Below are 15,278 nucleotides of genomic sequence, written 5' to 3' on the forward strand. Positions count from 1 at the left end.
CTGCCTATAGGCCTCAGGTACCAGTTCATAGGCTTGGAGGACGGCACTTTTGATCTTTCCATAAACCAGGCAGTCCTGCCTAGACAGACCAGAACACGCTTCTTGAGCCTTACCTGTCAACCGACACAGCAACATCACCCCCCACACATCTTGAGGCCACTGCAGTGCAGTTGCCAGGCGTTCGAACACACTGAAAAAGCTGTGAACACTGGATTCACAGAAGTCTGGAACCAGGTGAATGTTATTGCTCACAAACGAGCCTCTAGACACCTGTACACTAGCAGCTGTGTCAACCATTTTGGGGATGGTGAAGAGTTAGAAAAACAACCTAAGTAAGACAATTAACAGACCACTACACAACTTACTTTAGCTGACCAACTTACCTCCCGCCACACACACACGTTAACAAAACAACTTACCCAGTTCCAAAACCTTGCCCTGTCTATCTTCCGGAGCGTGCTGGGCTCGAGGCAACTTTAAAGGCAGAACTTCAGCGACCGGAGCCCTGAATTGCCTACCCCCGACAGAGAATTAATCCCCACCCAGGATTACTCCAAAAACAACAAAGGCAAAATAACAAAAGAGTGCCCGAAGGAGGAACTTAAAAAGCTCAGCTGGGCACTCACCTACCTTAACTGGGAAGTTATTAATCTCTAAAAGGTGCCAAAGCGAGATAATCAAAAAGAAAACCAAATCCAACACAGAACTCCCTTTTCAAATATCCCGGACGAGCCCCCACTTGTTACGTTCCCCTGGGGGGTCTAGGCGGGGAGGGGGAAGTAACAAAAGTGACCGGGTCAGAAAAAGGAGTCAAGGAGGCGAAACAGTTAAATAAAACAGTTTTATTGAAGTAATTCAACTAAAAGAGACGGACAAGCCGCTATCACCATAAAAGTAACACAAACAAAACTCAGGCATTGGTCAGTAATGCAAAATGTCAAAAGGAAAATGCAGCTCACTAGCTGACAACCACAAAACACAGCTCACCAGCTGGAAACACCACAAAAACACTCAGCTCACTAGCTGTACCCACACAAATGGCACTCTGGCCCAGAGCTCACCCTGCTCTGGGCTTAAATACCCTTAATTGCTGATGGGAGTCAGCTGCGCCGGAGGGAAAGGTGGCATCTCAGGTAGGAGGTAGTGGGACACGCCCACACAGGCACCCTCAGGAGAGAGAGAGGCCCTGCTAGGGCCGTAACACTAGGAACACCACGGGAAGCATGTTCCCATCCTAAGTTTGGTCAAATTAATTAATTAAAAAATAAGTACATACCTTTTTTCAAGTATTGTATATAAATGCAACTTTGAGGTACTCAGTTTTCTGTTGCTTTCAACTCTTTCAGTAGTATTATTGTGCTATGAATATCTATTTATTTGCTATTTTGCCTAGCTTTAACTTTAGAATAGAATAAAATAGAATTGAATAGCCTTCTGCCATTGCACGTGCATAATTAAGAAAACTATTGAAATGCACAGTTAAAATTAGTTTATTGATTTGGCAGCTAAATCCATAAGTTAGGTAGCAAGATAGTGATGTAATTAAACATTAATGGATATATTATTTAATATATTATATAGATGCAATTCTGCATAATGCATGCTTAAAAATAGCCATGTTTTCTTGCTATTGTGTTTGCTCTTTTACCAAAGTCAAACTTTGTTTACATGGACTTAAGTAAGAGAACCACCTGATGCAGCTCAACTGCTGCCTTTTGTTTATCTGGATTACATGTTGTGCCTTCATTTGCACCATGCCAGAGTACAGTATCCAGCAAACCCAACCTAAAAAGTAAATAAATAAATACTACACTATAATATTAAGGATTACTTTGAGCTTCATTTGCATCATCTGCCCACTCCAAACAAGTCAAAGGTACATGAGACAGCCTCTGCTGTTTTTCTGGCTTTTAGAAAGCGATGTAACAGGAACTACCACAGTTCAAAGGGTCACCAAGTCACATTTGCTACATAATGTCCGTTATCGTGATACTGATCATTTTTGTGGCATGTTTCTAACAGAATATAGGCTGTGATTACGTGATAGATTCCACTGCTGTAGAGGATCGCTGTGGAGTGTGCAATGGTAACGGCTCCACCTGTACAACTGTGAGGAAAACATTTGAAGAGAGTGAAGGGCTGGGTATGTTGTTTTCTTTTCTGTTTTTTACATTAACCCTACTCAAAAAAGTTATTTTGACATATCACAAAGATGTGTACAAAGAACAGATGTAAGAAATCAAAAGGGATGATGGGTAAACTGAGTCAAGCTGTTTCTGTTTCAGAGTTCAGGATTTATTTGTTGTTGTCTTAACATATTATTCCACAAAGTCTTTGCTGTGGGAGAAAAAACAGATTATAACCTCCCAAAATAGTATGTTTTTTACAGTTGTAACATTTTTGAATGTCTTTTTTGTGGATACATCGTTTAAAACACCGCGTATCAGAATACTTGTATTTCTATTTCACAAAGATTGTTCTTTCACTAAAATTTCACGTCTTTTTAGGCTATGTAGACATTGGACTGATCCCAGAGGGAGCCTGGGACATTCACATTGAAGAGTTGGGAGCAGCTGGAAATTTCTTGGCACTCCGAAGCGACAATCCCAGCAAGTATTTCCTGAATGGTGGCTGGACGATCCAGTGGAATGGAGAATACAAGGCTGCTGGAACAGTATTCACCTATGAGAGGACCGGACAGCTTGAAAACCTGACATCTCCAGGGCCCACTACAGAGCTTCTGTGGATTCAGGTATGAGTAAACCCACGGTTTTAAATGCATTATCCCTTTCTAAGTCATAGAGAAAGACTCTGTTTATTCCCATATGAAAAGGCTGGGAAACAAAGTCCTTTGCATTTTGATTACTTTCAAGTCTTTAAACTGCATACAGTTCTGCTCCAAATAAGCAAATGTAGTAACTATAATAATTTTTGTTGACACTGGAAATAGTCTATAGCTGTGCAAATAAGAGATGGTGAGGGAAGTAAAATTTCACCACTCAGCATAACTATTTTCGATTCTACCTTGCACCTCACTTTCTGTTGCCATGAAACGTTTCTTATTTCTCCTCTCGTGTGTTACAGCTTCTCTTTCAGGAGGCCAATCCAGGAGTGAGGTACGAGTACACCATCAGTCAAAATGTCTCCGAAAAGAACAACACCCCGCTGTCAGTTTTCTACTGGAAATACGGTTCGTGGACTGAATGCAGCGTTACTTGCGGAACAGGTAAGAGAAACAGCTTTGCTATACATAAGTGGGCAAACGTACGGGGAGTGAGAGAGATTATGGCGTAAAATGTGCCACATGCCACTATTTTTGCATGTGGAGGAATAGAGACCGTTTTGATGATGAAGGTGGAGCGTACTGTTCAAAATCTCCCATAGGCGTTTAATGATGTGAAGACCAGTGAAATCGATGATTTATATTCATCTTCAGAGTCATTAAACCCATGAGTGAGCTCTCGTGGAGACATTGTTATCCTGGACGAGGCTGTTCCCATCAACACAAGAAGTGTTTCTTCACAGGATAAAAGTGGTTGTTCAGAACAGTTTTGTATTGATTTACAGATATTCTGCTCTAGCCAGCGAACCAGAGCTACATCAGCTCACTATAGGGGTCAAACATGAGGTGACTTTAATTTGTCACAAGACAGTCAATAGTTTCTGAGAAACAACAAAAGAATGAAGAATGATGAAGAAGCATTTATGCTGTTGCTTCACACATTTCAAATACAAAAATCTTGTTAAGATTAAAGAGGCCAGTATGATCAATTGTTTGCTATTTGTTGCCCTCGCTGTGCCGTCCTGTTTTCTCTTTTGCTTCTTATCGCTTTCCACTCTCCCGTGTGGCCCTGATGGATGGACCCCCTCCCAGAGCCTTGCCCTGCAGTTGATTTCGCCTTCTTAATTTCTTCTCACATCTGCTCATCTTCCTTTTGTACTGTAATGGCCTCATTTTTCAGTTGAGTGTCACAAGGTTGTCAAATTGTCGCGTAATGAATCAAACTCATTTTGCAGGTTACAAAGATGAGACATACAGAAGATTATGGTGGAGGTGGAGACCTTTTTTTGTCAGCCTTGTGTAACCCCACTCAGGATTTATGCATTTCCCAATGTGTGGGGAGTTTCATAAAGAAGAAAGAAATGCCTTTCTGACAAGTCCTTTCATCCCTTTTACATATACTCGCGGACACCTTGACCGCGTGGTTCTTTTAGATTTGACATTGATTTTCTCAACTTTTAAAGCTTGTCGTAGCACTGAAGCTGTATTTTTATGTATCCAAGAAAACACTGAGGGAGTCGGTGGGGCTTTAGGAGTTTTAGTGCCCAGTTGGATGCTGTATAGCAGCGGTCCTCAAACTTTTTTGCGCGACGAACCGTTTTAATGTCAGACAATATTTTCACGGACCGGCCTTTAAGGTGATGCGGATAAATACACCAAAATAAAATGATACAACCAAGACAAAAACTGTGGTATGCTGCAAATATAATAATAAACAGGAATTCGCTGTGTAATTGTGTAACTTTATCAGCAGTGTCCTCCTGAAATGCGCCAACAACATTGAGAGTAACGTCCTCCTCTCTGCCCCTTAATACTTTCTGGTCGCTGTGGTAACACGTAAATATTTCCTTCAAAATAAGACACAAAACTACAACACGGGAAAAGACCCAGGGAATCCGAGCTAACGATAAAAACCATGAAAACCATAAATTTCACATCTGAACCTCAACTCTCGTGGCCCGGTACCGAACGACTCACGGACGGTCTGTGGCCCAGGGGTTGGGGACCGCTGCTGTATACCATAACATTTAAACCCCAAATGTCACTTGTCAGTTGTATGTCACCATGGTGGCATGGTTGTTGGCAATATTACCTCACAGCAGTCAGGTCCTGTGTTTGAATCCACCATTTGGCTGAGACCTTTCTGTGTGGACTCTTCGTGTCTGTGTGGGTTCTCTCTGCGTAATCGGGTTTCCTCCCACAGTCCACAGACATCCAGCTAGTTGGGTTTAGGTTTATTGCTGATTCCAGACTGCCCGTCAGTGCAAATGTGGGCATGAAAGGTTTTCTGTCGTTACTTTTTTTTGTGTAATTTTGTTGTTGTTGTTTTAAAGTCACTACATAGTTAGCACCAGTCTGCCTCTGGTTTTGGATGATCTGGTAACAAGATTGAAGTTCAGATTGGTTAGTGTTAGATTGTAACATAAAGATTAAAGCTGGGAGATTTTTTCGATACCAGGTGTAGAGTTTCTGTGTTTACTTCTTTGTGTGTTTTCAGGATTGCATCTTTGGTATTTTCATGTGGTTTACTTCATTCCTCATTTATGTAACTCTTTATTTGTCATATAGCTCTTTAAATGTTGTTTTAAATATGGATAAAAATGACTCTATCCCTTCTGACTTCTGTTGTATGTCTTCTTTTTCAATAAGATAAAAGGAAATGAAAATACGTAATTGAATGGTGTTCAAAGTTCAAATCCATTTTAAACTGCCAAATGGGTATAACAACAAGCTTCTGCAACCCCTAAAGCTTGTCCAATTTTGCCAAGTAGTCTCAGTGTTTAGATATTTCTTTCCTCTTCTTTTTTCAGGCTTTTATTTTATTAGACATCATTTATCTGTATAACCTGGAAATCTGTATTAACCTCCCAAATAGGGGTGTTGTTTTGAGCTTGAAGATCAGTCAGAGCCTTTTCAATGATAGTGAAACTAAATCAGTGAAACTGTTGTCCTGTTCTCGGAGACAAATGAAAAATAAGATTTGACTTTGCTTTCAAATGCATTTTCAAGAGTGATGGCCTTGGATGAATTTAATCATGCCAATACTTGTAACAATAACAAGCTTCACCGAGTGTCTTTCATTACTGCCTTTGTTGATCCTTTCATAAATACACTTTACAACCACCAGCGAGGAAATTCCTATTGAGCCTCGCTTCAAGTAAAAACTGCACACAAACCAAATTGTGTTCCTTTACTAAAGCATTGATAATGCTTTATTGTTTAGTCTTTTTGTTTTGTTTTTTCAAAGAGGACAATTTTTTATAGCATGGTGACTCAGTGATAAATATCGCCGCTATGCAGGAAAAAAGTCTGAGCCTCACGATATAACAGCGCTCTTCTTAATGTGGCGCTTCCATGTTTTCCTTGTGTTTGTTGACCATTTCTTCCCAGAGTTCAGATCGCTCCTGGCTTTAAACCATGATTCATTTTCCATCAGAGATATTTGGATGCCACTCAGTTTCTTCATCCTGATCACCAAAGCTGAAACATCTGCATATGTTGATGGAAATCATTTTACTGAGTGGGCTGTCTAGACTTGGTGGGATTCAGAGATTTGGAAGTGAAAGGCTTAATTCTGAAAATGCCATAAGGGCAGCAGCAGCAGAAGTACAGAAGAGCTAATACAATAACCTCATCTGCTTTAGTATTCGTTAGTTAGTACACGATAACAAGACAGTACAATGGTATATCTAGCTGGAGATTCTTTATCTTCCCTGGGTGTCCCTGTTTTACCCACATTCATAAGCTTCTCGGTGTACCAAGAATTCATGATAAGACAACATTATTTGTCCAAGTAGTGTTTAAATTTAGCCACAAACATCATGTCATCAATATGGGGTGTTTCTCTGTATTTTCCCCCCATATCATTTCTTTTCTTCTTTTTTTCTCTGTGCAGCTTCCAATCTCACATAGCTGTCATGACCCTTAAGATGTATCTTTGAAGGTGTAAATTAGCTATCAAATGTGCATTGTGGCCCTCAGCAGGATCAGAGCAGAGGGCGCTGTGAACTGAGGGTTGTCTTCTGCTTCGACAGGATGAAAGTCCCCTCAGGAGAGTGAGAGGAATGATGGAGAGCGTTATCACATGAGATAAACCTGTTGTCAGCCTATTAGGTACAGTTAGTGCAGTGCTTTTTGAAACCATAAAGACTCACCATCCGTAAATGCACACCACGATTCTGTTGATATCTTTTCTTGTGGTGTAACCATTTAGCGTCAGGTGGCTAAAATTAACAACCAACAAATTTGTAAAATATTGGATGAGAAGAGCTACGTGACACGGGCTTCGAGAAGCTTTGAGAATTTGGTCGATTTTTCGTTATATTTTTTACATGTACGTAAAAGCAAAGGTATCACTGGAACTGGAGCAGTTGGTACTCAGCATACTGTTAAAATTCAACAGGACTGTTCAAACGTTTAATATTTAATCAGAATCCTTTCATGTTTAAACATGCACATATTTCAAACACTGCCTACAGAGACTTTTAAAAAATGGCTTTAAAATTTTCTATATATCGCTTAAATAAAGGAAACCTATCATCATTAAAATGTTTTTTAAATTTTTTTCACAGTTCTTTTTTCCTTTCTTCTTAACTCATCTTGAGTCACTATTTTTATTTACCTTGTTTTAATCATTGCCATTAAATTACTTTTACTAGTGTGTTTGTTTATAAATCTGTTATTGGTTGTCCATATGTTTGAAATAGAACGATAGCTCTTAACTGCCTAACCACAGGCATATGGATTTAGATCAAATATTTATATATTAGTCACAAAAATGCAGATTCTTGGTTTATCTGCAAAATGGTTTATTGACTGTGATGCTTCTCATGAACACCTCGAGCCAGCGTGTCCCCAGGTATTTTCAATAGGAGGAACAACGGGACTGAATGCTGACCAAGGAAGGTTTTGGATATGAGTCATCCTGAAAGGCTGGCGCTACTCTGACAGGAGGCATTGTCCTGCTGAAATAGCCACAGGACAGTGTGCAGCCACAAGAGTGGCACAGCTACAGCTTGGAGAACCTCATCTTGGTACCTCTGTCCAGTCAGGCTTGCCAGCAGTGCTGGCTTTCAGCCACCAGTCTGGCCTCAGTCGCCTTCAGTCAGTTGCAACATGGTGGCTTAACATGACAGTGTTGTAAATACTGGGTTTTTTTGTGGATTTTAAGACTAATTGTGTGATACTGTAGTAAATTCGTGTTTGGTAAACGTATTACCAACCCCTCCATGAACTAAAATCAACTGGAATAGGCTTTGACTATGTTAGGGTTTAAAGTGATGTTCTGAAAAATGGATTTAAAGCAAAGATTCAAAATGTGTTTCATACGTTTTTTTCTTCTTCGTCTTCGTTTTTTGGCTCATTTACATTGCTCGCAGCATTTATCTCAGCATACACCATTTCACAATGAAGTGAATGAATCAAAACACAAACGTGCCAGTGTAGCAGTCTTTTTTCTTAATGTTAAATGGTTCAAAATTACTTTTGTTGTGAAAGCTATGGAACGGGTTTGCAAATAAAATGTACATTAAAATGGGCAGCTCTGTTTTTCCACTTCCACCCATATTTTTAATTATGTTGTAAATGTAATCCTTTAGTTTAGTCTGTTAACATCTTTTTACAGCCCTTGGTATCGGATTCAGTTTTTAAAATGTGTAACGGATAAATATGTTGACACTTTTTGTTTTGTTTCTTATAATCATTTATAAGTTGTGTACTAGATGTCACAGAAAGTTTCTCTCTTCTGTATTTCAGGTGTTCAGAGGCAGATTATCCACTGTGTGGAAAAGACAACTGGGATAGTTGAGGAGCACTTCTGTGACCACTTAACCCGACTTGACCACAACCAAACCAGCTGTAATAAGGATCCTTGTCCAGCCATGTGAGTTGGGGTTTTTTGTCTCCCAGTTTTACAAAAGGACACGTGCAGTGTTGGTACTTTAACCCTCGCACACACAAAAAATTCTGCGTGCTCTACAATCATCAAACAATCAAAGCTGCCAAACCTAAAGTTACAGCAAGTTTAATATTATTCTACAGAATAAATTTCCATGTTGTAACAGTTTTTAATTAACTCAAAAATTGCAGTTTGACATTTATTTTAATTTACTTTTTCAAGCCTTTGAAGACAAATTGTTTTTTATGTATTTTCTTTTTTCAAAAAAATTACCTTTTGACTTTTTTTTAATTGGACAAGACAAGAGAAGTGAAATAGCCAGCAGGCATTTTTACTTCCATGCATTTTACACCACCAAAGTACAGCCTATCATCTTGTTTTAAGAGCCCAGTGTCTTCTTGGAAAAGGATGTTTGGCCAGTGGATCAACCCTTCTCTATGGAGGCTGCAGGAGTGCCATTGTTTACGCTTTTGTGGGATGTTACAGTTGATGTTCAAAAGACAGTGCTTGAATTATGATCCATCCATCCATTCGCTTCCGCTTATCCTTTTCAAGGTTGCGGGGGGCGCTGGAGCCTATCCCAGCTGTCATAGGGCGAAAGGCGGGGTACACCCTGGACAGGTCGCCAGTCTGTCGCAGGGCTAACACATAGGGACAGACAACCATTCACTCGCACATTCACACCTAGTGACAATTTAGATTAATCAATTAACCTATCCCCACAAGCTGCATGTCTTTGGACGGTGGGAGGAAGCCGGAGTACCCGGAGAGAACCCACGCAAACACGGGGAGAACATGCAAACTCCACACAGAAAGACCCCGGCCTGATGGAGGAATTGAACTCAGGACCTTCTTGCTGTGCGGCAACAGTGCTAACCACCGTGCCACCGTGCTGCTTGAATTATGAATAACAAAAAAATTTTTTGCAGAAATAATTAATCATTTATTTATTTGTTTGTTTGTTTGTTTCAGTTCATGTGGAGAGTCTAAGGAGCTTGAAAAGAAGGCGTCCTTAAAGACATTTCACCTCTAATCCAAGAAGCTTCTTCGGATGAGAGGTGAACCAACTTCAAGGACCAGACGCCTTCTTTCCAAGCTCCTTAGACTACAATGACCTGGATGACAGAGAACCTTCACAAACATATTCATGTGGAGATGATTTTTTTCTATATTTAGTAATGTTTAGATTTTTTTACAAAGACAAAGTTTGCCACTTTTAGTTTTCTGTGAGGAAACTTTGGAGTTGCATAAGGAAAAAGGTCCGATGTAAAACAAATAAAATAAAATAAATCTACACAAATCAAATATGCAGAGCTCCCTGCTGTTGCCATGCTTTGTTAAAAAGTGAGTGAAAAATATCTTCTTTATTTCTCTGTTAGATGTAAAACATGCCAGTAAAGATTTTGCATGTAGAAACTCTATAACAGTTTTTTTAGAGAATATTTATTTCCAGTGTCGATGGTAATCTATAAAAGTCAATTACAACAGACACACATCAAATACAGGCAGCGAGGTTTATATTCATAATGGATGGATGGATACATTCTCACTGTAAAAAAATCAGCAATATAAAGGGTAAAAATACTGTTATGTATGCATAGCCTTTTTTTGCTTGAAACTAAATGTCAAACATAACTTTGAAAAACAAAAAGAAAAAAAAATACAATGAATGCTCACTACATTGCTGCATGATAATTAAAAAAAAATATGTATGTACGTACGTACATACGTACAGCCATCTAAAACCACCAAGACTCATCTTTATTGTCACAGTCATTAAATACACTCTTATTCTACACAAAGCATAGCATTGCATTTGAAATCAGTGTAATCTTTGTGTCTTGTTGTGTAGATGGTGGGTTGGGGAGTGGCAGAAATGCTCAGCGAGCTGTGGGAGCTCAGGCCAAACTAAGAGGACAGTTCTTTGCATTCAAGCATTAAGTGCGGAGGAGCAGAAAGCCCTGGAGCCCAGTAACTGTGAACACATCCCCAAACCTGAGTCACTATCCTCCTGCAACACACACATCCCCTGCCCAGCAGACTGGACCACTGGCAGCTGGTCAAAGGTGAGTGTGGGTCAGAATCTGAGGTTCAGGTGTAACCAGACAGCAACCTTCACATTTGGGGAAAATGAATTATTTACTAATTGTGGAGAAAGTTTTCTAGTTTTTTCTATTTTGAAAGCATTCATTCACACAGAAAATTTTCACATCTCAAGCTTTTTGAAGGCAAGGCAAGGCAAGGCAAGTTTATTTGTATAGCACAATTCAACAACAAGGTGATTCAAAGTGCTTTACAGAGTATAATTCAGTTGTTTTACACATTTAGTGTTACTGATCATTTAAGACACTGCTGGTTGCTTAAATGTCTTTTGTGTAACTATTCTCTGACTCTATTACACATAGACACAGTGTGGAATAAGGCAAGAAGCCAGATTTAAGGGTGTTTAAATGTGAGCATTTATACCCTGACCTCTCCCTATTCTCAGCATTTCTCTGTACTTTTTTTTTTTGCCAGGCCTTTTTGAATGGATATATGAAAATCTTTTGTCCAGACCAAATTGTTTCTCCACAGCTGTTTGAAGGATGACCATAAATGTATGGTTTAGATAGTCATCTCCTTCAGTCTTAACTGCTCAGCCTGTTTGTGACAAGGACTAGTTGAGAAAGATATAGCATTAAGTGAAGGTATGGCTGATGCCCTTCCCCACACAGCACCAATCTTAACACCTCCTTAGCCTTCCTCAGCTACCTCCATTTCAGAACTCCCTGCTGTCCATCCTCCTCTCAGATTAACCTGCCTAGACACATGGCTGTCATGACTGGTGAGGTGACAGCTGGATCATCTACACTAAGTCTAGACCCCTGATCTCATCAGTCCTAAGGTCCTGAAGTCCTGTGCTGCCCAGCTGTCCTGGAACAGCTCTTAAACCTGAGCTTGATGCGGGTACCAGCGCTATGGAAGACATCATCATATTGTTTTCCAACAGAGCTTTACACATTTTATAGTCTTTGTTATGTTTTTTAAGCACATTGTAAATCTACAGAGCTGTTGCATGGCTTAATAATGCTTTGGTCTTTTCTTTTTTTTTCCCCTCTTACAGTGTTCACTGTCTTGTGGAAGTGGAGTACGTCACCGTAATGTTACCTGCTCTAGAAACACAGGGGTTGATTGTGACCCCCAAAAGAAACCTTTAGCTGTTAGTACCTGCTACATCCAGGAATGTCCACAGATTGTCGATAATTTTGGAGGTTTCGACTGGTCTGGAAGTGGCTGGTCCAGCAAAGAAGTGCTTAATGAAATAAACCCCATACCCGAAGTCAAACCTCCTGCCAAGTACAGCACCACCAGAGAGCAGCCAAGAGTTCATAACGACCTTAATGACATCGTTGAGGGAGATTTCCACTACCACAACAACATTGAAAATACTGATCACTCTCAGGACAACTATGTCCCGGTGGATGATTTTTACTATGACTATAACTTTATCAACTTCCATGAAGACTTGTCAGATGACTTTGAGAGCAATGGAAACATTTCAGTCAGTCACGGTTTGAGTGTTTCGCAGGAGGTCGAGCCAACCCACAGTGTAAAAGAAGATGCTCACATAGAAATTGCAGCCACTCCCACAGCTACTTCAGCCGTTCCAAAGCCCACTGCCTACACTTTGGAAACAGAAAATCCTCAGAACACAAAAGTGAACGTAACAAAGGACAGTAAAAATGCAGCGGCAAAAGAGGTTTTGCAAACAAATTCTGAAAACTTGGATGACTATCTTTCTGAGGATTTTCTTCTGCCTGTGTCGACCACTCACTCTCCACTACTGTCTACAACTCAGCAATCAAAACCAGCGGCAGAGAAGCATGGCATTCTGTGGCTGCCTGAAAACATTAGTGCAGTGCCTAGTCTGGGTTCCACTACAAAGCAGCCTTTACAGGATGTGAAATGGGGGCAATATGCAGAGGAGGCTGAAAATAACTATGACAGCTTCAGTGAGGAGGAAAATCACACTGAGGATGTCACTATGACTCCAAAGCAGACTGTTTCTACTCCGAGACAACAAACAGCTATCAATACTCCTGACTCTACTGTTGAAGGGGCTCAGGAAACAAAGGAATATGATAATTATGACTATATCTCTGCAGACCAAGATAATGTCGAGAGTCCAGAACCTTCAGGTCCCCCCACATCAGAAACTACAATTCAGATTAAGACTGAATTTCCTCTGGATGAAAATACTGCAGAAATACCTCAAGCCAGTGGGTCAACATTATTTTCAAATGCCTTCACAATGGATGATGTCAACACGGATCAGACTAATTTTGATACATTATATGCCACTACCGAGAATTATTCACGGGATACCGACAGAGACCTCAGCACAACCTCACTTCCTGCCTCTGAGAAATCCATTCCTCCCCCTGTTTCCTCTTTGCTCATCTCAGGTAACCAAGAGGCCTCCACATCATTAACTGGAACAGCAATCATACCTCCTACTCAGTTTTCTCCAGCTGATTTCCCAACGCATATGATGAAACCGATTCCGTCAAAGCCAGAGTTCACTAAAACAACTGGAACGTATCCCACATCTCAAGCTCCGTTGTTTGATGTAGTGAATTATGACTACAACGAAATAGCCTTTCCACCCGTGGTGAGGAGCGGCATTAACAGTGATCCTGGCTCTTCATACCAGGTTTCAACAAACTCAGGAGCCACTCCTCAACACAGCACAACATCAGCACAAGACTCGGAGTCGCCCACACCTGCTGTGGCCTTTTTGCCAACCGTTCCAGCTGTCCTAACATCTGTCCAAACTTACGTCCACACACAAAACACTGCAGCTGCCTACTGGATTGCTGGCAACTGGAGTGCTGTACGTATGAAATAATTTACACATTACACCTGCTTTTATTTTCCAGGAAAATAAAAAACACAAAATAAAAGCATTATCTTCATTCTTTAGGGACAGGATTTGAGCTAGGGTTAACACAGCAAGCGTCAACGTACATAATAAACTGCTTTAATACCGAAAACATCTCTAAATTTCAAATGTGTTCTTATCCACAAGCTTTTCTTGTGCGTGCTGGTTTTCTTTGTGCATCCAGCCTCAAATTGTGCAGCACAAAATGATTCTAATATGAGTTATTATGTTTACGAGCAGTGCTCCACCACCTGTGGACTCGGTGCTATCTGGAGAACTTTGACTTGCAGTACTGGATCACAGTCGGACTGTGATCCCGCAAAGAGGCCCGCACCTGCCCAGAGGTGTTACCTGCGCCCATGCTCTACATGGAAAATTGGGGAATGGAGTAAGGTGAGACTACTTGTTTTATATATCATATATATGTATATATCATATACAAATCAAAAGTTAAATAAATAAAACTGTAATACGGTGGACTTTTCTATTTACTATTTTTTATTACGGCAGGATTTTAGGCAACGGTGATTTGTCTACGACTTTGGTCTAGACTGAACTCTAATATCTCCGACTGGATTTGCAAGTCAAAGCTTTGTGTCTGATATTCTAGTGGGCATGTGGGCATGTTGGCATTTTGATGTTTTGTTTGCATTGAGCTCAGTGTCGTGTTTACTCAGCCTCATGCAGACTCTGACGTGGCTGTAGACTTATTTTTTTGCAGTCGTATTTTATAGTTTTTCAATAACAAACAAACAAACCGATGCAATGTTCCCCACCCCCTGGGATTACAGATACACGATGGAAAGAAAAAGAAAACAGCTTTGATATAATACATGGAGGTGGATATGAATAAGATAAAGCTAGTATACATTTATGGAAGGAATAAACATCATTGCATTGTGATTTGCCGCCTTTTCTTTTTTTACACATTCCATGAAAAGTCACAGAAAGTGTTTCTTTCATCCACATGTTGAAAGATGGAGGTTTGTCAGAGAGAAAATGTTTTCAGGCCAATAAAGATGCAAAAGCGATTGTTTTTGGTTGTGCTGCAGGAACCATGAGCTCTAAAAAAAGAGACCTTGAAAATGAAGATGTATGTACAGTGTTATTTTTTTCTGCACAAAAATGACAGGGCTTTGAAAGAAAATCTTCAAAAATCCCAAAGTCCCAAAACATATGAGCTACAGTAGCTGGAGCTTCGTGGCAATGTAAACATGCTGGGGTAACATTAGGATATGTTTTTTTACAAGTTTCACCGTTGACCAGTGCAAATGATGTACCAATTTAAACTGAATCGGACTTTGTTTAATGCAAAGAGAAATATGAAAACATTCCCCGGGGAGGTCAGTGTTAGATCCTGTTGCCATGGCACCTTTGTTTTTCCCCATGAGGATGGATTCATACTCTCAATCTTAGTGCAGACTTTAGACATATTACCTTTTCATAGAAGTAAACCAAGTTTTTCATCTATATCATTACTGGCTGTTAGATATTGGAGCCTGAAATGCTTACTAAGAAAACTGCTAATTTATAAAATATTTATAAAAAAACAATTCATAAATAAATCTGCCTCAAGTAAACACGAGTGTTCATTTTACAAAAAGATTTCTTAAAAAAGAGCTAGACCATTGTTTGTGCCCAATTCAATTCAATTCAATTGTATTTATATTTCGCCAAAT

The 15,278-nt window shown here is 40.0% G+C and overlaps 1 protein-coding gene across 1 annotated transcript in view; it reads left to right on the forward strand.

The window, feature by feature from the left end:
- Window positions 1-15,278, forward strand: part of adamts7 (a disintegrin-like and metallopeptidase (reprolysin type) with thrombospondin type 1 motif, 7) — a 94,820-nt gene that overhangs the window by 49,200 nt on the left and 30,342 nt on the right. The window contains exons 14-20 of the mRNA XM_085458984.1: window positions 2,023-2,143; window positions 2,508-2,752; window positions 3,085-3,226; window positions 8,537-8,663; window positions 10,531-10,744; window positions 11,782-13,551; window positions 13,840-13,992. Of these exons, the coding sequence (XP_085315110.1) occupies window positions 2,023-2,143; window positions 2,508-2,752; window positions 3,085-3,226; window positions 8,537-8,663; window positions 10,531-10,744; window positions 11,782-13,551; window positions 13,840-13,992 (2,772 nt within the window). The remainder of the gene's footprint in view (window positions 1-2,022; window positions 2,144-2,507; window positions 2,753-3,084; window positions 3,227-8,536; window positions 8,664-10,530; window positions 10,745-11,781; window positions 13,552-13,839; window positions 13,993-15,278) is intronic.

The sequence above is a fragment of the Copadichromis virginalis genome, linkage group LG1, assembly GCF_057382275.1.
Source record: "Copadichromis virginalis isolate Kocher_CV1m ecotype Utaka linkage group LG1, C_Virginalis_male_GT1.1, whole genome shotgun sequence".
Taxonomy (NCBI): Eukaryota; Metazoa; Chordata; class Actinopteri; order Cichliformes; family Cichlidae; genus Copadichromis; species Copadichromis virginalis.